The sequence below is a fragment of the Vitis riparia genome, chromosome 13, assembly GCF_004353265.1.
Source record: "Vitis riparia cultivar Riparia Gloire de Montpellier isolate 1030 chromosome 13, EGFV_Vit.rip_1.0, whole genome shotgun sequence".
NCBI classification, from domain to species: Eukaryota; Viridiplantae; Streptophyta; class Magnoliopsida; order Vitales; family Vitaceae; genus Vitis; species Vitis riparia.
In genome coordinates this window covers 2847644-2872912 of record NC_048443.1, presented here as the reverse complement: position 1 = coordinate 2872912, position 25269 = coordinate 2847644, and the positions used below count along the sequence as shown (strand labels likewise).

General features: G+C 39.0%; 2 protein-coding genes across 2 annotated transcripts in view; both read right to left on the bottom strand.

Moving 5' to 3' along the window:
* LOC117928905 (structural maintenance of chromosomes protein 5) overlaps positions 1-25269 on the bottom strand; it is a 60725-nt gene that overhangs the window by 22689 nt on the left and 12767 nt on the right. The window contains exons 10-20 of the mRNA XM_034849010.1: positions 17794-17915; positions 17568-17712; positions 17407-17472; positions 4761-4889; positions 4576-4674; positions 3451-3616; positions 3219-3364; positions 2943-3006; positions 2732-2856; positions 2472-2549; positions 1436-1508 (exon numbers count right to left, since the gene is read on the bottom strand). Coding sequence (XP_034704901.1) covers positions 1436-1508; positions 2472-2549; positions 2732-2856; positions 2943-3006; positions 3219-3364; positions 3451-3616; positions 4576-4674; positions 4761-4889; positions 17407-17472; positions 17568-17712; positions 17794-17915 — 1213 coding nt within the window. The remainder of the gene's footprint in view (positions 1-1435; positions 1509-2471; positions 2550-2731; positions 2857-2942; positions 3007-3218; positions 3365-3450; positions 3617-4575; positions 4675-4760; positions 4890-17406; positions 17473-17567; positions 17713-17793; positions 17916-25269) is intronic.
* On the bottom strand, positions 9490-14010 carry LOC117928906. Its single transcript, XM_034849011.1, has 2 exons — positions 10766-14010; positions 9490-10176 (listed from the first exon to the last, which is right to left on the bottom strand). Exon 1 carries the CDS (start codon positions 13967-13969, stop codon positions 12215-12217), a length of 1755 nt encoding a protein of 584 aa, XP_034704902.1. The 5' UTR covers positions 13970-14010; the 3' UTR covers positions 9490-10176; positions 10766-12214.

The window sequence follows — 25269 nt, the reverse complement described above, 5'->3', positions numbered from 1 at the left end:
GAACCCCTTCCACCAAATGTAAGCCAAATAGAAAGGAACAAAACAGAGAGAGAGAGAAAAAAAAAAAAAAGCTAAAAAATCCCTTCAGTATAAATCCTATCAAGGATAAATGAGGAGAAATAATTTGCTTGTCCAAACTATTCCAAAGAATGAAACTTCAATAGGATAAACAGTGAAAATTTGGAGAGTGGCATTAGAATTTAACAGGTCTAAAGATATGTGGGACAAATATTGAATTTAAGAAATGCAATTTTACTACAAGAGTAAAAATGGAGTAATTCAGTAAGATAGACGTTCAAGTGTCTCCCAAGAGTGATTATTCATAATCTAAGCCTAATTATCCAATAGGGGAAGAGGCTAAGGAAATTCGACCTATAAATTAAAGCATGAAGGATGAAAATGAAAGAAAGAATGCTTTGTACATCCTCGAAGGATTGCTTGTCCTTGCATTTATCTTTTTAATATAAATGCAGATGGTTTGGAGGTTAAATAATAAAAGAAAAAAAAGGAGCAACACAACTTTGGGGTGCAATGTTTTAGAAGTTGATAGCATTAAAAGGGTAAGGTTAAATTAGAGGGGTTAAAGTCAAAGCCTTTGCATGGCTAGTAGCTCATACAAAGGGGCACACTAACAATCTGCTTCAAATTAGGATGCCTCATAGAGCCATCAGCCTTGGTAGATGCATTCCATGAAGGTGGAACAAGGAATCTGCCAACCACCTGTTTCTCGATTTTCCTTTTGCTTATGACATGTGGCAGTACATTCTTTTTTCTTATAGGTAAATTTTTGTCCCCATTGGGACTTGGACCTAGAACCTCCCACAAACCCACCCCATCCCTTTACCACTGGAGCCAAGCCTCAAGGGCATATGTGGCAACACATTCTCATTAGCAGGTTTTAAATGGATGATGCTGAGAGAGATTTTAGATATGTTGGTTATCATTTATCACATTATTTAATCCACACCATGCAACGGAATCATCTTGCCTACCCCAAGATTCAATAATTAGTTTTTTGTTATAACAAGGTTGAGAATAACAGTTGCAGAGACAGATGTCCTTGACTTCTTGGAAATTTCAGCCAAGGAAGGAGAAGAAGAGGAGGGTTAGTTGTTCCAATGGGTTAGACCCCTACACTTAAATGATAACGACGGAAATCCTGATCTGCAAATTATCACATATGTTAGCGATTCTAGCATATTATCACATATTTCCTTAAATTTCACTAAAATCTAGTCACCAATATTTTGTCAGTTTCTGATAATTTCATCCTTGAACATAACAACTTTTACAAGCCAAAAAATGATATCATAAATTATTTCTGAAAGATATCAAACCTCAAAGTTCATAAAAGCAATATAAAAAATAAGATCAAATAAGAAACAAGAGGAAAGAATCTTTAACAAATTCCTACCAAAAAGCTTAAATTACTTACAATTCTCAAAGTGCAAGGATGCTTGCATAGCAAACCTTTCTTGCTGCTTGATACCAACTTCCAATTCTCTAATCTAAGACATTGTCAACAAAAGAAATCAAAAATTAAATCTGAAATAGAAAATAAGATAGGTTATCTCATGTATGCCAAATCCTTACAAACTGGAAATTTAGAAGGACAACGTAAGAAAACCTAATGTATGTACACAAGTAATAGATTGACAGTACGATTAGAGGCTAAAGGTTCAAAGCTATGTTTTGGTCTTCTTCTCTTCCTTGAAAATTGCATTATGCTTCGAACTAAATCTAGCAAATAGAAGTCATTTGTTGTATCTCTATGAATTGTAATTGAACAAGGTGACAATATCATTTATATATTTTGTGGTAAAGATAATAAGTTATTGTAAATTGTTCACTGAGGTGTTGCCACACAAGTTAATCATATTCAAGTTTATAAAACATACATCATTTCTGAAAAGAAAAAGGCTTGTAGATAATACGCAAGAGAGATGCTACAAATTATAATGGTATATTCACTGATGCATCCATAAATTTTATCTTTGTTTGGAAATTTTCAAGGTCTTAGTCTCCCATAAACTGTTTACAGAAAATGTCAAGAGTAAGAGTTCCATCCACCTGTGTTAGGCTAATAACAGTTTATCATATTAAAGTGCCAATAAAAAGATGGGCCACAGTGAAAACACATCTTAGAATATATATTGAAACAATAAGAAAAAGAACTTGGATGAAAAAGAGACAGAACTTGCAGAAATCCAAAAAAGTCATGGAAACCTATTAGAGAGAGGATGATAGAGAGCAAAACTTGTGGATACAACAATATCTAAAAAGCCATCATCCAAATTTTTTCCTGAGAGTTTGTAATCAAGGGACATTAGGAGAAAACTAGGGAATCACATCCTGTAAGTGAATTGATCCTCAAAATTTACAAATAAAATCATGATCAAGATAAATGACGTGTAATGAAGCTTAAATAGCATTTCTCTAACCAGCACTGACAAATAAAACTGAGCATATACCTTTGCATCAAATTCAATGGAGGTCATATGCTTTTCGGCGAAAGTTCGTTTGTAGGAAACTGACTCAATGAGTAAATTCTGTCAACAATAATGAAAAGGTAAAGAAAAAGAAGCAACTAAATTGTTCAAAAGAACAAGTATTGCAATGCCAAATATCAGTTTGAAGTTAATTCTTAACAAAAACTGCCATATATAAACATGTGCAGGACACTAAAATTACAGAAAAGAAGCATGAAACCTAGGTTTTAAAGCAATTTCACCTTAATTTCAATTACACATTGGTACCGTTGAATGTTAAATTTTGCAGCTTGGTCTATGAGCTTTGCCATAACTGTATCCAAGTCATCCTCCTTCTCCATAGACTCTAATTTCCGTTTTCTTTGACCTGGTATCATTCCAGACAATGCATTACTTACAAAACACAGAATGAATAAAAGGCTTTCAAAAAAGACGCAAGAAATTTATACTTACTAACTCGGTTTTCCATTTCACGACGCTTTCTCTTCTCAAGTTGTACAGTGTTGATAATCTCCTCCTAAAGAACATAATATAAATAAATATTTCATGAGTGATTGACTGATAAGATGGTTTCAGGTAGCCAAGCAAAGTAGTTGCAGTTTAAAGCTCTGTTAAATTGAGTTGACCTGTGGTGTGCACATAGGTACACATACAAACAATCAGAAATAATACTCATGTCTCATTATTCAAACAATTAAAAGGACATTTTTTGTATCCATTTCAAAATACCCGCTGCTTATGAAGTTTAGCTGCTTCATCCTCTAAAAGTCTTTGTTCTATCTGAAGTGATTTGAAATTTTCCTCTAAATCATCAATGATTTCTTCAAGCTCCTTTTTCTTGGACCTCAGCCTTTCAATTTCCCCAGTATCCGTACCTGGAAAATGGCTACTTAGAGTGATCACAATGTTTTTTTTTTTTTTTTCTATCATACAACATAAAGAAAGGTATGTAGAAACATACTACAGACAAGAAGACGTGAGCGAGCCACCGGTTCAACAATTGCTGAAACATGACCACCATATCTAGAAACAGACCATCTGTAGTGATTTTCTGGAGTCCAAAAATCCAAAATTCCTAATTTCGAAACCTCATCAGCCTTCTGATCAGTTTCCCTGGATCCAATATACTAAAAACAGTACACAAGAGTTAGAAAGTTATCAAGTTGCACAAGCCAGATATGGTTGAAACCACATTGTCCAACTTCCTAACATCCTGGGCTTTGATCCTACAGAATACCCAGATATAGAAATCTATGTAGCATAGACGCAGACACAATAACCACAGATACATTGAAATGACAAATCTTAAAAAAGGTCATAAATAATGCAGAATAAGAATACACATTCGCTTTAAGTATACATACACACACATATTGAACTGTGCAGGGATGCTGAGAAAGGGGAAAAGGAAAGTATGGCTTACAGCCACATAATATTTAAGTTGGTGTATTTGGAAGAGAAGCAACAGAAGAATCTTTGATGGCTTGGATTGGTCAAAGTTGCAGCTGAAAATTGTTTTCGAGAATTTTTTTTTTGGAATGCTCTGGAAGATCAGTATGAAATGGAAGTCTCTTATAGATTTCATTGATGTTTTCAGTGGTCCTGAAGGAGTGAAGAGTATTTCATTTCTTTTCTTTTCTTTTTTCCTTTTTTCCTTTTTTCCCCTTCTTTCTTCCTCCTGTCTTCTTGCTCTTCATACACACCTGATGTAGATGGGCAGCACCCCCTTTTGACAACTAATTATATAAAATTTTATTATACATACATATATATTGAATGGTGAAGCTTTGCAGTATATCCTATTAGCCTATACCAAAGCCCCTTTCTTATAATAATTTATCTTTAGAACTATATTCTTTTTCTTTATTAAACAGAACAGCAGTGTCACTGCATATTGAAACTATGTCAGTCATGTGTGAGGGCAAAATATTAATTTATAACTAGGATTGTTGTAGGGATTTCCAACCCATGTCTGTGTATGTTGGAGGAGTGTCATGAGTTGTGACCGACACCCTGCCCAATTGGAAAGCTTCCATGCTAAATAATTCATCAAAGATACATTAATAAAGAACCTTAGTGATCATACCGAATGTTCCAGAGCAAATTGGCTAGTCAAAACCTCCTTGACAGCATCAGGAGAATCAAACACTTGGTCAAGCCGGGAGGAGATGCCAAGTTTGCGCATCTGCCAAACAAATAAAATAAAAAAACAAGATAAAATACTGATTATAGTTCAATAGAACATTTCAATTACGGCCTCAAGGATAACACCTCCTCAGATATTTGAAAGGGTTCTTTATGACGATCTTCATTCCGCACATAATTTAAGACAGGAACATCAAATGACCTCAAGTTTTTTACTAAGAAATCCCGGTCATCAGGATCCTGAGTTATGAAGGACTGCAATTCAAGAAAAAAATTCAGTGAGATACCAAAAATATGACACAGAATTTCAGTTTTAACAAGAAATTTTAGCACAATTTGATCAAAGACCAAAGAAACAAAAACCTTTATTTGAGATTTGATCATCTACACCAGTGTAAACTTCAGATTCCAGAAAATATGCAGATTTTTTCCTTTCTAAATGCTTTAGCAAATGACCTACAAACAACTTTTTAAATAACTTCTGCTTCACCCTTTTCACGCCCTTATATCCCAAAATTTAGGATAGAATTATTAGTGTAACAAGCTAATATGTGGCTTCATAGTTGACTTCAGTTTAAGCTTACAGCCCTTGAAACCAGGTGAAGCCTTCAGAAAAATGCTTTAGTGTTCATTTGTTCATGCTCTCGCCTGAATGTCTGGGGTACTCATGAGGTCTAGCATAGGACATTTTGATCACATAGCATTTCTTTTTGATAGACGATATACATAGCGTTTCTAAAAAGGGTATTTCTATCCTTACTTTATCCATGAGGATAAATTTACCATCCAGATGCCTTTTTTTATAGAAACCTTATTATCTAGAAAACTGTAAAAAGAAGGATGATCGGAACAAAGGGAAAAGGAATAATAAAAAACGCAGCTCCAGAGAACAAGATACCATACACCTAGACAACATACCATACACCTAGACAACATGAGCACAATAAACTCAAGTGAGATAAGGTTCCCAATAAACTCAAAGAAAGAGGATGTCTTTTCTTGTTTTGAACAAATTTTATATTGTGAAAGAATGTCTCATCCTTCTTAATCTTTTTAATTAATATAAATGATCTCATGTATTTCTGATAAAAATAAAGAAAAAGAAAGGGAAAAAGACTCAACAAACAAGAAGACTCCTCTCTTGGCCAGCATGTCAACTTTATGGTTAGTGACCTAGGCTTCCATGCAAAGGACCATGAAATAGATTTTTTCCCTTCTTTTGATAGGCAAATATAGAATATATTAAAAGCACCTAACATGGAGGAAATGGAAGCTCTAGAAAAAAATAGAACATGGGACATAGTTCAAAAGCCTGAAGAGAAAATACCAGTAGAATGCAAATAGGTATTCACTGCCAAATACAAAACCGATGGATCAATTGAACGATACAAAGCAAGGCTCGTAGTGAAGGGGTATCCTTAGACCCAGGGGATTGATTATCAAGAAACATTTTCTCTTGTTGCCAAATTAAATACTATCAGAGTTCTTCTCTCACTCGCAGCAAATTTAGATTGGCCTCTCCAACAAATGGATGTGAAAAACGCATTCCTCAATAGCGATTTAGAGGAAGTGGTCTATATGGACCTGCAACCTGGATTCATCAAGGAAAGTAGAGCTGGAAAATTTTGTAGACTAAGTCACTCTATGGCCTGAAACAATCTCTTCGTGCATGGTTCAATAGTTTTTCAAAGTCTCTACGTCATCAAGGATACACTTAAGCTCACTTAAACCATACCATATTTTATAAGCATAGAATGAGAAGGTAACCATTCTCATAGTTTATGTGGACGATATCATCTTGACTGGTAATGATGAGGGAGAAAGAGAATGATTGAAGGAAAAGCTAACTTTGGACTTCGAGATGAAGGATCTGGGAAGCTTATGGTATTTTCTCGGAATGGAAGTTACACAGAACCGTGAGGGAATCTCAGTATCTCAAAGGAAGTATATTTTAGATCTCTTACAGGAAGCAGGTATGCTTGATTGCAAATCAACTGATACATCAATGGATTCCAGTATCAAGTTGAGCACCAAATTAGCTCAAGGACCCATGGATAATGGAAGATACCAGAGATTGGTGGGAAAACTCATTTAATTATCCCATACCAAGTCGGATATTGCCTTTGCAGTAAGTAGTGTTAGCCAATTCATGCATGCACCATCAAGTGAGCATATGGAAGCAGTTCACAGAATCTTGAGATGTCTAAAAGGAACTCCTAGAAAAGGCTTACTCTTTAGGAAAACAGCAGAAGGAAGCATTGAAGTCTATACCGATGCAGACTGGGAAGGTTCAGTGGATAATCGGAGGTCTACTTCAGGTTGTTGCTCACTAATTTGAGGAAACCTTGTAACATGGAGGAGTAAGAAGCAAACTGTAGTTGCTAGGAGTAATATCAAAGCAAGACTAAGAGCAGTCCCACATGGAATATGTGAAATTTTGTAGTCGAAAATGATACTTGGAGAGTTAAAAGTTATGGTAAAGAAGCCAATGAAAGCTTGCTGTGACAATATAGCAACAATAAATATTTCACATAATCCAGTTCATCATGATGGAACTAAGCATGTTGAAGTTGATCATCATTTTATCGAGGAAAAAATTGATGAAGGAGCTATTTGCATGACTTATGTTCCTACAACCGAACAGGTTGCTGATGTTTTGACAAAAGGCCTAAGCAAGCCACTGTTTGAAAAAATAATAGACAAGCTAGGGATGTACAATCTGTACAATCCAGCTTGAGGGGAAGTGTAGGAATATTTAGAAAATGTATATATTCAACAGTAAATATCTCTTTATTATCTGGTTGTTAAGAAAATATATGTATCCTTATTTCTAGGAGATAGTTTCAGTTGTACCAAAAATAGTGGGACTGATTATCCTATAAAGGCCCGATTGTACTCTTATTATTATTTAATGAATGAAATACATATTACATTAAACAACTTATAGTGTTTTAGATCATACTTCTCCTATTGTTAATTTTGTTTCGAGATTGTTCTCAATACCATCCCTCATTTTCTTCCCATTTCTTCTTTTTCTCACATTCAAACTAGGCTCGCTCTTAAATTCCCAATATCAGCCTTAGCACTATACAATATGATTTATCCATACATAAAGGTTTTTTTTTTTTTTTTTTTTGATAGATAAACAATCAAATATATTAGAAAAGGCTAAGAAGCCGCATGTATACAGGGGGTATACTGAACAGCCCAAAACGAGGCTGAAAAAAACAAGAAAGGGGAAAAGCCTCACCCACCCTCAAGTGATCCCAAGCCACTCCAAAAAGCCTAAAAGAGAGTAGGTTTCCTCACCAATGTACACCCTAGCCCAACTCCACAAGTTACATACAAAAAAAATTTTGAATTTCTAAATATCTAATGACCCTCCCCTGAAAGCTAGCCTATTCCTTTCCTTCCAAACCGTCCAAAAAATGCACAACGGAATGGAATTCCATATCTTTTTTCTTTTTTTCCCCACAAAAGAACCCCTCCAGCTAAGTAACACCTCTATAACCGACTCTAGGAACACCCATTGAACTCCGAAAATGGCAAGGGTAATCTCCCAAATAGTTTTAACCACTGTACAATGTAAGAGAATATGATTCGCATTTTCCTCTTCGCAACTGCATAAATAGCACCAATTAAGGAGTTGCCACCCCCTTCTTTGAAGCTTATCCAAAGTGAGGATCTTCCCCCACGAGGCCTCCCAAGCAAAAAAAGACACTTTTGTTGGAACTTTATCCATCCAAATGCGTCTATTCGGAAAAACACCGGCTGAGGAGCCACTCAACCTTTTGTAGGCCCCCTTGGCCCCAAAAACTCCATTGCCTTCCCGCTTCCATCTCACAGAGTCCTCTTCAGGAGAAATCCTGAAGTCCTTCAGAAGATTCAGCATATCTCCTATCTGATCCATCTCCCAGTCATTGAAATCTCTAGCCAAACTGAGATTTCAACCTCCTTGACCCAAACTAGAATCCCACACTTCACAAACTTTGGCATTCTTATGACCCGCCAAGGTAAACAACTGAGGAAAAGTTTGAGAAAGCGCCTCATTGCCACACCACTTATCCGTCCAAAACAAAACTCTATTCCCCTTCCCAACCTTAAAATCCATGCTCTCCCAACACCAATCCGCCTCCTTCATGATCTCCTTCCACAAACCCACCCCATAAGGCCCACAAACTTCCTTAGTCCTCCACCCACATCCCTCTTGACCATATTTCACCCCTATCGCCGTTTTCCAAAGATTATCCTTCTCATAGGCATATCTCCAAACCCATTTGCCCAGCAAGGCTTTGTTCAACAAGTCTATCTTTCGGATGCCTAATCCACCCTCCTCCTTAGGGCTGCAGACCACCTTCCAATTAATCAAGTGAACTTTCCTCTCCAAGCTTCCCTCCCCCCCACAAGAAATCTCTTTGAATTTTTTCAATCCTTTTTGCCACAGCCTTAGGAATGCGTATAAGGGAAAGGAGGTAGATGGGTATGCTGGCCAAAGTGCTCTTAATAAGAGTAATTCTTCCCCCCTTCGAAATATATTGCCTTTTCCACTGGGCTAGTCTTCTTCTCATTCTCTCTTCCACCCCATCCCAGGAAGAAGAGGTTTTATGATGGGCTCTAAGGGGCAGCCCCAAATAAACAGTGGGTAAAGCCCCTAATCTGCAACCTAGCTCAGCCGCCAACTCCTCCAGCTCATCCACTTCCCCCACCGGAATTAGAACACTCTTAGCCAGATTAATTCTGAGGCCGGAGGCCGCCTCAAACCACGCCAAAATCCAGCTTAGATTGGTAAGTTGCTCTCTTCTAGCTTTGTAGAAAATGAGTGTGTCATCAGCAAAGAGGAGATGAGAAACAGTCAGCTCTTCCCCCCCTCTCCCCCGCAGCCTACAGCCTGAAATAAAGCCCCCCTCACCAGCCCGTCTAATAAGGGTGCTAAGCACTTCCATACCCAAGACAAAAAGGTATGGAGAGAGGGGGTCTCCTTGCCGCAACCCCTTTGAATTCGAAAAGAAACCAGCTGGAACCCCGTTGATTAATATAGAGAATTTGGCAGTAGAAATACACCACCACATCCAGTCCATCCAACGAGACCCAAAGCCCATCTTCCGAAGAACCTTCATAAGAAACTTCCAGTTGATGCTATCATAGGCTTTTTCGATGTCCAACTTGCATATCAACCCTTTCTCTTTTCTTTTATACCAATAATCAATCACCTCATTAGCTACTAGAGAAGCATCCAAAATCTGTCTCCCTCTCACAAAGGCATTTTGGTCAACTGAGACCACCCTATCCAGCACTTTCTTTAGCCTATTTGCTAGGACTTTGGCTAAAAGTTTATACAAACCCCCAAGCAAACTGATTGGCCTAAAGTCCCCCAAGTCTTCAGCTCCTCCTTTCTTAGGAATAAGGACCAAAAAGGTGGTGTTGAGAGACTTGGCAAAGGACCCATGCTCAAAGAATTCCTTAAACAGATCCACCACCTCCTCCTTCACAAAATCCCAGCAATCTTGCCAAAAGGCCACTGTGAAGCCATCCAGGCCTGGAGCTTTGTGTCACAGGATGCTTCAAATGACCCTCCCCATGGGCTTATATAGGAGGAGGGAAGCTTCTGGAGACTCCTGGAGCCATCTACACTAAGCCATTGGTGGGAAGAGTGTGGAAGGTTCTAGAAATGCCTAGAGATGTCCACACATCTCTACACTATGGAGGAAGGCATGGGAGGAGTCCAAGGCTTTCTAGAGACTTCTAGGAATCTCTTGTATATTCTTGTACATAGGGTTGTACATAGAATAGGGTAGGATGTTCTAGACTATTCTTGATTTGTAAGGAACCCTCCAAGGTTCCAGAGAGTTCCCTTGGTGCCTATAAATAGGTGAGGGCCTCATTTGGCCAAGGCACCACCCAAATCACTTCCTAACCAAGCAAGTGAGCATCCAAGCACTTGTAAAGGCTTTCTTAAGCTAATAAGAGCTTCCATTCTTTAAGGAGTTGCCTACCAAGCTTCGTAAGCTTTTGAGTCGCGAGTGTCTTATCCTAGCAAGCTAAGCATTGGGGAGCAAGGCTGACTTAGCAAGATCAAGCATCTTGGCTTGTCTAAGTGCCGCACGAGCTTAGGGAACGACTAAGTCCGTGACATTTGTCTCCCCTCATCTCCATCAATGCAAAATGGATTTCCTCCTCAGAGAAAGGCATCTCCAAGTCTTCAGCTTCTCGGGAATTAAGTTGATTGAGCTGCAGCCCCTCAATATCCGCTCTCCACCCCGGCTCTTCTGAGAGTAATTTCTGGAATGCATTCACTATCCCATCCCTCACCTCTTGATCCTCGGTCAGCAGCTCCCCATTAATCATAATCCTGTCCAGGGAGTTATTCTTGCGGTGGGCATTAGCCATACGGTGAAAATAACCGGTATTCCTATCCCCTTCCTTGAGCCACAGCTCCCTAGACTTCTGCCTCCAATGAACTTCTTCCATTAGCACCCATTTATAGAAGGCATCCTTAGCTTCTTTTTTCTGCTCAGTTTCAACTATAGACAGGCTCCTCTCACTCTCCACTCCATCCCAGTACTCCAGATGCTGAAGGGCAGAACTTTTGTTGACTTCCAACCTTCCAAACACCTCCCTATTCCAAACTTTAATATTATGTTTCAAAACCTTCATCTTATAGGCCAATCTGAAGCTGACCCTTCCTCTCACCTCAATCCCTTGCCACCACACCCGGAGAAGACCATTAAAGCCGTCCACTTTCAGCCACATATTCTCGAATCTAAACGGAGTGGGGCCCCTCCTTATCCCCCCACCCATCAGCAAGATAGGAAAGTGATCGGAAGTGGGTCTATGCATTCTGCATTGGGCTACCCCACTGAACATATCTAGCCACTGCTGAGTCACAAGAAACCTATCTAGTCTAGCCCAGGATTGGTTATTCCTGCCCCCACTCTAAGTGGCAATACCCCCTTGCATAGGAAGATCAATGAGTTCTAAATCATCAACAGTTTGGGCAAAACTTCTCATGGCACCAGACAACCTTCCCTGTCTACTCCTTTCTCGCTGGGACAAGATGACATTGAAGTCCCCCCTAAACACCATGGATCTTCCCACAAGCCTCTAATCGCCCCTAGCTCTTCCCACAAGCAATCTCTGTCTTCTTTGGAGAAAGGCCCATACACACCAGTAAATATCCAGGTCATCCCATCTTCCACATTCCTAATCTACAGGTGACTGAAAATTTCCCCACCTCCGTCTCCATCACCTCCAGAGACCTTTTATCCCAACACACCAGAATCCCTCCCGCAGAGCCCAAGGCGTCTAAAGCCGCCCAATTAGACCACCTACCAGAACCCAAACTTCTCACCAAACCCTCCGACAAAGTCTGTATTTTGGTCTCCTGAAGACAAAAAAGATCCACCCTCTGACTTCTGATCACTGCCTTAATAACCCTTCTTTTGGAGCTGTCATTGGCTCCACGAACATTCCAACTTAGGATTCTTAGCTTCATTTAAATTCCGTAATTTGGCACCCCCTTACTTGCCCACCATCATTTTGCTTCTTCCCCCCTTCATAGTTAATGGAACACTCTAATCTTTTCAATTCTCTCTCAAATTTGGATTTCTCCAGAATGGTCTTGCTATGAACTCTTTCCCTTCTCTTACGAATTTTAACCAGGAATTCCATAATGTCCTTCTCCAGACCTTCTGTCGAAAACCCCAAGAAATTACTAAACTTGGCCAAATCGCTCTTCTCCCAGCTAAGCTCCCCCCTGCCTTATTTACTCGTGGCACTATTTGATCAGAGCCCAATTCCTTTCCATTATCATCAGTTCTACTTTTGTTGACCTCCACCAAATCCCAGCATTCGATAATCTCACTCAAGGGGGGTTCCATGCCCATGAGCATTTGAAGCGGATTTTCACCCTCGTCATGCTTCTCTTCAGGCCCAGAAAGGTCGCAATACTCCCCCACTAGAGTCCGACCGAAAAAAGGAGAAGGGGAAGAAAGAGGCTCAGGGATCAACCAATCGGACTGAAATGGGACAATATCATACCTCGTCGCTTCCTCTACAAGGGCGAGATCAGTCTTCGTTCGCTCTATGTGGAGGATCTCTGCCTCGCTCAGCCTGCGCAACCCATCCTTCTCCCAAAACAGAGAAAATTCAGAGAGTGGGCTTCCCGAGTGGCTTGGGCCGCAACTTTGGGCCTCAACAAATTGGTCACTAGGCTCCCTCACGGGGCTTTGACCATCGGCTACCAGTCCTGCATCCACCGTGGGCTTCCAGGCCTTGGTCCGTCTGAAGTCCCCCTTCTCCTTTGGCCCAAAAGAGTCCACAGAGGAGGAGGATGGGTTAATGCCCTCAGACCCACGAGGCTTCACCAAGAAGCCCATCTCTAAAGGCCCGCTCTGCATAATCCACACTCCCTGGGGCCTTAACTGCGGCCCACCAAGCCCACGATAGCACTCCATGGGTCGCCCCGACCCAGAAGTCAACCTTCGCGTCCCATCCGCAGACTGCGTCTGCTCCTCGAGCCTCGAGCCCTCTTCGGCCTCCCTCACGCGCTTGCCCTCGCGTGGCTGGAACTCACCCTCTACCTCTCCATCTGTTACAAGGGGTTTTCCTTTCTCGACGGTCTGCATCACTCGCAGCGTCGGCCTAGTCTCCCACCACAGGGTAAGGGAATAGCATATATTCTCGACCCATATTTCCACCATATTAGGGATTTTCCCCTCTTTTATCCTTACCCGAATTCTAGCCCACTGTAACTCTTCCATCCTCTCCGTTTTAACATCTATGTCCAAAAAACCCCCGTACCCCTCTCCTATCTTGCTCAGAGTGTCCCGATTCCATAAAGAAATGGGAAGACCCACAATCCTTACCCAGGCCTCTCTTTCTTTCTCTTCCTCCATCAAACATCCCATCCTTTGGCTCCATTTCTCCAGTCTCATGACGAAGCCACCGACCGATATTTCCCCATCATCTAGGGCTTTCTCAGCTTCTGTTATCATCTCAAATTCCAGTAATGCCTTGCCGTCTTCCAGTTTGGCCAAGCCTAAATTGCCCTTTAGCCCCCACAATTTTGCCATTTGGGTCCCCCGGCTTCTTAAATCTTCCCCCCCTCCTAGCATTGGGTTCCAGCAACCGACAAGGCAATGGGTCAGCTTCTCCAAGTTCACACATAAAGCTCTGTTATCCACTTTCACCCTAGCCACCTCTTCTCCGGTGCTGCGGTTCTGTTTGACCACCTCCGCAAAGGATTTTCCCAGCATGGGTATCCAAAATTTGTCCTTGTCCTTTTGTCTCACTTGCCTGCTTGAAATAGACTCCATCTCTCGCAACGCCTCCACCATGAGGGTCCAACCCCCTTTTGCTCCTCTGCCTCTGGGTACAAAGATACTAAACCTCTTCTTTTCAAGATACTAAACCTCTTCTTTTCCCGATCTATAACCCCTAGGCGAAGGAAACATCCCCCTTTGTTTTCGCCGCGCACTAAAGAGAAATATCTCCCATTCTCTTGCCAGCGTTTCTCCCAATGGCCAATCCTCATGTCCTTTGAACAAAAGACCAGGCCTTCAATGAGCGGCCTTAAACTTGACGGCCCCAACTTAATCCAAGAAGAGACACCTCCCTTTCTTTCCACTATAAAGATTTGCGTCCTGCCCTTCTTCTTCTCTGTCTCGACCTCAAAAGTCTTCGACTCTATCCCAAAACTCCTTTTCCGACCCCCTGACTGGAGATAACCCGCTGAGTCCCCGTTCGCACCTTGGAACCAGCTCTCTTCTCCATCTCTCTCACACACTCTCTCTCTAGGTCTTTCTCTCTCCTCCATTCCATACATAAAGGTTTCTTGTGGCCCCAAAAGTGTTACCATGGGCATGGTGATAGACCTAATAGCACATGTTTTATTAGAATACACAATAAAAAATAACTAAAAGATAATATATAACATATCCTTATATTTAGATAAAATATAAACTTAAAACAAAGAAGTGAGGCAAGCAAGGGCAGGGCCTTACCATGCAAAGGCCCAAGTGAGGCCACCATTTCTCATCCCTTGTTGCCTATACCCCAATTGTAGCTATACCACTACCATCACTAATTTCAGCTAAATTGTGTTCTTTAAGTTATAAGGTAGTGATCGAGACACATTCAGATTCCATCTTCCGAGCTAGTATTCTCCATAACTCATTATTTGGATACACTCAAAATCATGATCTATGTCACACAGGCTTAGGTAGAGGTCTTGGAACACGTCTAGGTGTTTGATCCCCCACATCCCAAAATCTTACAATATAAGGATTCGACTATAAAGGGATCCAATAATGGGTGTGGGTGCATGAATAAGACATAATAAAACCTAAATTAGTATTAAGCAAGAAGCATACTAAGATAACCATAAGGTTAGGGACCCCATATGATAACCATAAGGTTAAGGACCCCATATGCCCATCAAAAAAATAAGGTTAGGTACCACCCCACCCCACCCCTCACACTCACACACACACACACACACATATATATATATATAATTGAAATTTTTTACTTCAACATTTTTTATTATTTTATTTTTAATTAAATGTATTATTGTGGTAAATTTAATTAAATTACTATTAGTGGTACTTATTTTATATATTGTTCTATTTAAATATATATTTGAATAAGATTATTGCTAGTTAAAATAAATGGTTTGTAAATTTATATACATTCATTTGATGTGCACAAACGATATAATATTACATGTCAAACTATACTCTCAAAATTATAGGATTATTATTTTGTTATTAAAATTAAGATGAATTCATTTTTAATTTTGTTTTGCTATATCATTTCAAAGTGAAAACTAAATTTTATTATTTTAAGTTTGATAAAAGGCGATGCAATTTGAATTGAACCAGATTTCTAATACTAATATTTTTAAATCTTATTATTTTGAAATTAATAAAACTTTATATAATTTCAATTGGAGACATATACGTAAGTGTATGTATCTTGCAAAAAGTTAATCAGATATAAAATTATAAGTACATAAAAAAATAACTACACCAAGGAATATCATTTGATTTCCAATACAAATTACTTTTTTTCCCAATAAATTTCTCCTTATCTCTAATTTATCTCTCACATCCCTAAATATGCTCATGAAAACCCGGCTTCTAATAAACTCTTTGTTCTCCTCCCTCCTTCAACCACACCACACTTATTTACATCTCTTCTTCTTTTATAGCCTTTCTTTTTCTTCGGCACAACTACAAGACACGTAAAAAAAAATTCCTAAAAACTATTAATTTATTCGTTGATAACCATAAATTTTATATATTGAAACAACAGTTAACCGAAAAAGAGAAAAGCAACCATATGAAAGGAAAAATGATGTGGGACCACATACACTCCCAAAAGCTTAAGCTAATAAGGAGTAGAGGTAGCCCTACATATAAGGCCCAACCAATGTCAATAATCAGCCAACATGGGACATTGGACTTTCGTCCAGCCTATGTCAAACACCCCCCACTCAATTGCTAAAACCCATATCAGCAAGCACAAGCCAAGCCAAGCCAAACCTTGCTCTGAGACCAAATGATGCAGGACCATATACATTCCAAAAAGTCTAAGCTAATGGAGAATAGAGGTAGCCCCACATATAAGGCCTAACCAACGTTGATAATTAGCCAATGTAGGACATTTGACTTCCATCTGTCCTATGTAAATTTTTTTTTTTAAAAAAAGCAAGTATTTAAAAAATGAAGCAATTATCTAAAACAAGAAAGCAAAAATCCAATTATTAGGAAAAAAAGAGCAATTATATGAAAAACAAAGCAATTATCTAAAAAAGAAAGCAAAAAAAATAATTATTCATATCCAATGCAAAATAAGCAATCATACCAACACAAGCATTTCATGTTTTGACAAGTCCATGTATCATGCATCTGGATTATAAGTATCAAGACCGGTTATTAGTAATGGTTTATCGATGTGCCCTAGCACAAAAATGTGAAGATAGACCATGATACACAATTTGGAACAAATATTATATATCAAACAAATATGTTCTTGCAAATGATGGAAATAGAAGTACCCACAAATGTCACTGCAAGCATCATCACATCATGATAGAGAGATATCTCTAAAGAAAAAAAAAGAAAGAAAAAGCAAAAATGAGTTTGAACTTCAAACACCTCCTTAATCAGCATTTTACAGGACAAATGGTTTCCCAAATGTATACAGCCAATATTGAGGGAGACTTTAACCAAGATTTGGCCAAAACTAGCCAAAGTCTGATACCCTACCACTGACAAACTACAATTTCAGTCCTGGCTGCTAAAGGGAACTGTCCTCAATCAGTGCAGTCCAGTACTTGAATACATCTGACACTCGATCACCTAAAACATGCATTTTCCAGAAAGACTAGCATTTTCATGCATTAACCTTCATTTCTTTACTTTCTTAATCCATCTCCCAATGCATCTCCTATTCATTTCAGATGAAACTGTGGTGAGTTAATGATGCTATTCAATTTTCATGCCTGTTTCCATCACAAGTCAGTTGCATATACAATTCCTTCTAAGGAAACCAAGAAGCTCCCAAGAAATTCATTATGCAATATCAAGAAAACCACAAGAAATTTACCAAGCTGAGTACAAACTAGTAATCCAGGTAGAAGGAAAAAGCCTAACACAGACCACAGAAACAAATGATGAATTAAATAAAGGAGATTTCAGGACCTGAAATTTTGATCGTGGACACCAAAGTACCAACAAAAGCTGCAGAGAACAATAATACTTAAGAATACCTTCCAAATATAATAAGGGATATGACCTTCCAAATAGTCTGCATGAATCCGATGTGACACATTAACCTAGATTTGAAACCCCAAGGATATGATTAAAAGAACAAAGTGGATATCTTTATTTCATTATTGAAACATAAGTATCTGACTTGTTAGATATGCACCTCAAGCAACACAGGACCATACACGTCCTTATTCAACTCATGGCGATGTTCCTGCAACCAGTGATAAGCTTCAAATATCTTTTCAGCTCCGGAATTTTGCAATGCCTGTAACAGTTTATTATTTTTATTTTCCATATCCTTCAACCTGCAAGAGGGGTGTAATAAGTTAATTGAACATACACTAGAAGGGTTATCAACATAATAATTTGCCTAAAGATTAATTTACCTATCTACACACTGCCTCAGGGCTCCTTTCTTCTGACCTAAGAGTTTTTCCTTTTCTGACTTTACGAGCCTTTTTTGACTTGCAGAGAATTCTAGCTCAAGAATTTGAGATCCTAATCTTTCCTGGTAAGAAGAGTTGATTCAGTAACAGGAGTCAAAGCATGAACCATGTTGGGACAATTTAGATTGTCAGTCATTCATCAGAAAATCCTTTGTTAAATAGATGTCCAGGGTTATATACGCAATTTCTGGGCATACATGAAAAAAATCACTGAACTGCACAAAAAACCAAAAAGAAAGACAAGAAAAATAAGCACAAACCAAAAGCACATCAAGGATATAAAGAAGAAACCTCCAGAATATCACAAAACCTAGTATAAACTATAGTTCACTCATCTACAAAATCGAGAAAAGATACATAATTCCCTCAACCCACAAATATATAGAATTCAACACATGTTTAGTTTCTTTTTCTTGCTTTTTCTTTTTAATGGGAAATAAATTATTACAAGAGAAGCGCCTAGCAGAAAAGGAAGGCACAACATACGGATGGAGGTAGAAGCCACACCAAAGCTCATAGAAAGAAAGAAAAAAGCATGTGCAGAATCTAGCATGGTGAAATTTGTATCTATCACTGCCCCTTTAGACCACAAAAACATATTTGAGAAATTGATTTTCACAACCAGATCCAATCTATCAAAAGATTTCCCATTCTTGACTTTTGAAATCATCCAAAGCAGGCATAGAGGTGCTATTTTCAAAACCTCCTTCTCACTCCTTCCCTGGTAAATTCTAGCCAACACAATAATATGCCTCTCATTATCTAGTAAGGACCCCAAATACCCAAAATAAGGAGAATAATAGCGACCATGAAGAAGAAGCCGATATACAATGAAAAAGGATACATGTTTAATTTCAACAACAGAAGCTCAATCCCCTCTATTAGTACATCAGGCTATGCAATTTAACATTGGCAATTTTGTTCCATTCATCCTAACTTAGGACTTTTCTAGATTGTGTGTCTTACTCTCCATTGATTGTTGCATGATCAATTGGGACGACACAAATGTAGAAAGGTCCGGGAAAGGCTAATTGAAATTAATTAAGGCATGAGATGCACTATAGGTTTTTAAATTGAGCAATACTAAGGGCGTCAAGCACTCATGGCAGAATTCTAGATCTACGCAATTTTATGTTTCTATAATTTTAATCGGATGCTAATTTGGAAATTTGAGATTCGGTCCACTAAGTATTTTTATCCTACAAATACCATACCAAAAAGCTTTTGTTTTGTGATGCAAATATAGGAAAAACTGAATTAGCCTTCCTTGCATCTCAAGCTCTCAAGAAGCTCGTCTTCGTATTCTCTTAGGTTGAGAGGGAGATTTGCATCCCCTCATACGCTAAAATAGAATCTACCGGGAGCATGCATGGTGATGCATCATAAATATGAAGTTCAATATAGGTACTAGGGAGTGTGTTGATTCCTAAGAAAGGGGGGGCTGAGGAATTGAAGGATTTTAGGCTAATTAGCTTGGTGGGAGGGTTGTACAAGTGGTTAGCTAAGGTGTTGGCCAACAGAATGAAAGGAGTGTTAGCCAAGGTGATCTCAACGTCTCAAAATGCTTTTGTGGAGGGGCGGCAGATTATGGATGCAGTGCTGATTGCTAATGAGGCAATAGATTCCATTTTGAAAAGTAATAGAGGGGTAATTCTTTGCAAATTAGACATTGAGAAAGTCTATGATCACGTGGACTGGTCGTTTCTTTAGCGGTGTTGGAGAAGATGGGGTTTGGGGAAAGGTGGTACAGGTGGATAAAGTGGTGTTTATCCACTGTTAGATTTTCAATCTTGGTGAATGGAAGTCTTGCTGGTTTTTTCCAGTGCTCAAGGGCCTTAAGGCAAAGAGACCCCTTCTCGCCTTATTTATTCGTAGTCATGATGGAGGCTTTTAGTTGTTTGCTGAAAAGAGTAGTTGTTGAAGGTTATTTAATACCTTGTTCGGTTCGGGGAAGAAGGGGTGAAGGGGTCTAGATCTCTCATTTATTGTTTGCTGATGACACAATGATATTCTGTGAGGCTAAAAAGGAGCAGTTGACATATTTGTACTGGTTGTTAATGTGGTTTGAGGCAATGTCAGGGTTAAGAGCGAATTTGGAAAAAAGTGAACTGATTCCAGTTGGTAGAGTTGAGAATGTGGAAAAGTTGGCTGATGAGTTCGGTTATAAAGTGGGTAATTTTCCCTCCACCTACTTAGGAATGCCTTTGGGTGCTCCTTTTAAATCTGTTGGTGTTTGGGATGGAATAGAAGAAAGATTCCGAAAGAGATTGGCTATGTGGAAGTGGCAGTACATCTCAAAAGGGGGGAGGATTACCTTAATTCGAAGTACCTTGTCCAATTTACCGATCTATTTTATGTCTATTTTCCAACTGCCTAGGGTGGTCAGGATGAGATTGAAACAAATTCAAAGGGATTTTCTGTGGGGTGGTGGGGCTCTTGAGCAAAAACTGCACTTAGTAAGGTGGTCAATTGTGTGTGTAGACAAAAGTAAAGGAGGGTTGGGGGTTAAGAGTCTTGGTTCTTTCATTAGGGCTCTCCTTGGCAAGTGGGTTTGGCGCTTTGCAAACGAAAAAAAGGCCCTTTGGAACCAAGTGATTAAAAGAAAATACGGGGAGGAAAGAGGAGGGTGGAGATCTTGTGAGGCTAGGGAGGCCTATGGAGTTGGGTTGTGGAAAGCTATAAGTAAGATGGGACAGCTAGTAACCCCTCTTTTTGGCTTTGTGGTGGGGAATGGTAAGAATGTGAGTTTTTGGAAAGATAAGTGGTGTGGAAACACCCCTTTATGCGAGATTTTTCCTTCATTATTTGCTCTAGCAACGTCTAAAGAGGCTTGGATAAATGAAGTTTGGACAGCCGAGGGAGAAAGGAGGGGAAGTTGGACTCCTCATTTCAATAGGCCTTTTAATGATTGGGAGATGGAAGAAGTGGGAAGATTGCTTTGTTGCTTGGATGGGAAGATGGTTAAGGTGGATGAGGAGGATAAGGTGAGGTGGATGGACTCAAAGGATGGGGTTTTTTCGGTAAAATCTTTGTATAGGGCCTTGCAGCCGTTGTCTCTTGCTTCATTCCCTTCGAAGATTATTTGGAATTCTTGTGTGTAGCCCAAGTTAAGTTTCTTTGCGTGAGAGGCTTCGTGGGGAAGAGTTCTAACCTTGGACCGTTTACAAAAGAGGGGTTGGGTTTTGGCAAATAGGTGCTTTTTGTGCCAAATGTGTGAGGAGTCGATAAACCACCTCCTCTTTCATTGTGAAAGAACAAGGGAAGTGTGGGGTTTCTTGGGTCTTTCCTTATTCGGTAAAGGAAACCCTTTTAGGATGGAGGGGCTCTTTTGTGGGCAAGAAGAGGAAGGTGGCATGGCAATTGGGACCGTTATGCTTGTTTTGGGTCATTTGGAAGGCTAAGAATACAATTGCTTTTGAGGACGGTGTGTTGTCCATTCAAAAACTAAAAGTTTCTTTTGTGTATTTACTTTGGTCGGAAACCAAATTGTAGATAAAAGATAGTCCTTCGACCTTAATAGATTTTATAGATTGGGTGTGTTTGCGATAAGGGAGAAGGTTTTTTGTGTTTTCCTTGTTGTTTGGGTCCTTTTGTAAGGGGGTGAGTTTATCTATACTGTAATTATGTGAGTCGCTTCTTTAGCGCCTCTTTGCTATACAGTTTTCTGTTTATTGATCAAAGAAAAAAAATAGGTACGAGGGAGTGACTTAGAGATAGCATCCGCCAAGTAAAACCATGCATTATTCTTTTGATAGTAGATTTGTGATTTGAGGTCTTTAACTCCATGGTTGTTGCATTCGCATTGTCTCTAAGAGATTGTGTAGATGGTTTTCCACTTAAAAACCTTTGTGTATTGTACATTGTTTATTCTTTTCCACTTCCCTATATCAAAGGAAAAGGTAAAACATAAAATAATTTTGGGCTTAAATCAATAAACACCTATTCACCCCCTCTAGGTGTATCATAATCAAGATCTATAAACTTTCACCCCTCATTCACATTTTTGTTTCTTCCATGAGAACTCCAAAAGACACTTTGTAGGGTTCCACTCCAAACTGACCTCCTTCACCACAAAGCAGCCATGCCATTTGAATAAGTTCTCTAACTAACCTCAACATCAAACACCAAAGACATCAAAGGATACATGTTTAATTGTAATGACTCCTAGTCCTGAATGATGAAAATAGCAAGAAAAATCTCTCCTCTCCAAGCCAACACAAATAATTTGCCACCACAATCTCTAACAACTTTGATCCAAAACAAATTTGGGATTATTTTCTAAAGTTATTTCTGTGTCACACATGTCTAACAAAAACATTGTCCAGCACATCCCCTGCATCAAAAATATCAATCTATAAAAGTCATTATACCCTTCCTAACTCATCTCCATAGACCAAATCATATAAAACTTACTAGTCCAAGAATCCCACTAACCCTAAGGTAATTTATTCTAGTCCAGTTTAGTAGTTGTTTCTTGAATTCAAGTTTCTACATCAATAGCAAGGAATGACTATTATAGCAAAACTTCTTTTTTTTTTTTTAATAGGTAATGAAGATTGTATTAAAATTAAAAGGCATACACAACGTATACAAAGCAACAAAAACCAGAAAGTGCGAATACACAAAAACAAGCAACCGCACCCTACAAAGAGCCTAACCAGTCCACAAAATCGATCAACATCATAGAACCATCCCCAATGTACAATCTAACCCAATCCCAAAAAAGATACAAAAAAAAACTTTTAATTGTTTGGTCCAAGCTTGCACAATTCTTAAAAGCTCTCCTATTTTTCTCCCTCCATATGGACCAAAAGAGGCATAAAGGAGCAACTTTCCAAACCTTTTTCTTTTTTTATGTCCACAAAGAAGCCTCCCAACTCAAGAGCATCCCTTTCACTGAAGAGTGCATCACCCATTATACATTGAATAGAGCAAAAATCAACTACCACAAAATATACACACTTTCAAACAATGAAGGAGGATATGATCCCCCATTTCTTCTTCTGCCTTGCACAAATAGCATCTATTAGGCATCCTCCAACCCCTCTTTCTGAGTTGATCCTAAGTCAATATCTTAGCCTAAGTTGCTTCCCAAGCAAAAAAGGTAGCTTTTACAGGAGCCCAAGAGTCCCAAACTGTACTATAAGGGAAAGGCTTCATTCTCCTACTTGCCAATAAGTAGAAAAACTTAAATGAAAAGTCCACCTTCTTTGGCATACTAAAATCAATTTAGATGCCCTAAAAAAAGGGTAGTGCAACCCATGGAAACACTTGTATATCTAATAAGAGCAAAAGTAAAGCAACCACTCCACTGCAATACACCACCACCCACGCCTTCCATCCTACTCATCCCAACTCTCATGTCTACCACAACTTAGCAATGACCAAAATTGGTAGGTGGAGCATTTTACTCCATCCCTTTGGGCTTCAATCTTAGAACAGTCTAGTGTAACCACATTAGACTTAATGTTGCTAGATTAGAGCCTTGTATGTTTGTCTAGGAGTATGTCGAAGCTTCAAGCTCAATCAAAAACCTCTTCCAATTGGCATACTCAAGCTAAACTTTTATAGTATTTATTTAAGTAATTTTGATCTGTTAAGGTCAAGGTGTGATTAGGGAGAATGTTGGTGGCATATTAAGAACCTTCTCTAGACCTGCTACTATGGTATTTGCTGTAGAGGCAAAGATTCAACCTCTTTCGACGAGGTTGCTTTTGGCTAGAACTTTAAGGTTGTCCCATCACATAGTGGAAATGGATTCTACTATTGTTATCTCTTGGACATCATTGAAAAGTGAGGTCTTTAGAACTCTTTGGTGTTGAGCATAAAGAACAAAAAACAAAAAAAAAAATTGGAATGTTCCCTCTTCTACTTCAAACCCAACCAATCAACCAAATCCATCATAAACATGGATATCTCCTCTATCTATTGGAGTAGGTTTCTCCACCTCTGTTATCTATTAGATTTGTAATTTTGGGAAGGATTTCTCATCCTGCATTTGCACAGTGAATATGTTTTGTTTTTAATGAAAAAAAAATTAAAAAAAAATAGATGCCTCAAAATAAAGAATAAGACATTCCACAACATTAGACATAAGAAAGGATTCCAGTGCTTGCTTTGATTGCTCCAAGTTTTTGAATGTCATTTGATTGCTCTCCCTCCAAATAGACCAAAATAAACACAATGGAGAAGTCATTTTCACTCTATTCCGCCTCTTCCCAACAAAGAACTAATTCCAACTTAATAGCATCGGTCTTGTTCAAGAACAAATCACCCAAGCTATCCCAACATGGAAAAGATTAGTTGCCACAACATTCTTGCTAAGGCACAATGTAAGAAAATGTAATCAACAAATTCTTCTTCCCTTTCATGTTCCCTCAAAGACAAGCCTCTTCTTTTCATCTAATACAAGGTCAATACCATTCCCACATTGCCTCCCATGTTAAAATAAAATAAAAAATAAAAAAAACCCACTATGTTAGAGCCCATGAATTCCAAACAACATTAATTGGAAATGGCTCTATGCCCCTCCTTCCCCCGCCCTACCCTCCTTTTTCCCCTTGGATGCCAAAAAGGAGTGGAAAGCTTTAAAATGAGAACTATTCACTCTTAGAATCCAACTAGGCCATTCCATCCCCTAGTCCCCATCTCGCTAATTGCAGAAAGGCCTCCCCCATATCTAACTCCCAATCATGAAATTGTCTTGAAAATCATGGGCTCCAATGGCTCCTCTCCTTGACCTGTGACCCCCTCCCCTTCCCCTCCCCTTCCCCAATCTACTATGCACAAGCCTTTGAATTGGTTATGGCAAATAAGGCAGGAAAAAAGTCCCTCAAAGATGAATCACCACACCACCCAACGGAAACTTGACTCTTCTCCCATTCCCCATAGTAAAGTGAACTCTACTTTTAAAAATCCCTCATTTGTTCCTAATTGTCTTCCACAATCCTACTCCCTTAGCACACCAAAGCACCAAATCAAACCCATAACCACTTCTTCCCAAACCTCCCTATTATAACCCATTTCCATCAAGAATATCTTTGAGAGGCAAATCTCCAACTCCACTTGTCTAGAATAGTAGCATTGAAAACAGAAAGATTTCTGATCACACATACACCGAAAGTATGATTGTTGTTCAACCAAATCTTTAACATTGATAGAAGTTCAATGTCCTTTCAACTAGCTTACTTGATCAACCAATTAGGTAGCCAATTTGCTAGTTCAGCGTAGGACCTTCCAATTAAAGACTTCTATTGATTTTTTTTTTCCTCCTTGCACATTGGTCCTTATTTGCGCTCTAGACTTTCTTTTATCTTGCAAGTATTTTTTTCAGTTACTGATTCTAGCCCCTCTTTTTTTTGCTTTTTCTTTTTTTCGGTCAAATCTTGCTTTCGAGAAGAGTACACATCCTTCTTT

Coding starts and splice junctions, on each gene's coding strand:
- LOC117928906 (XM_034849011.1), bottom strand. CDS start 13,969: ATGGTGGAGGCGTTGCGAGAGATGGAGTCTATTTCAAGCAGGCAAGTG.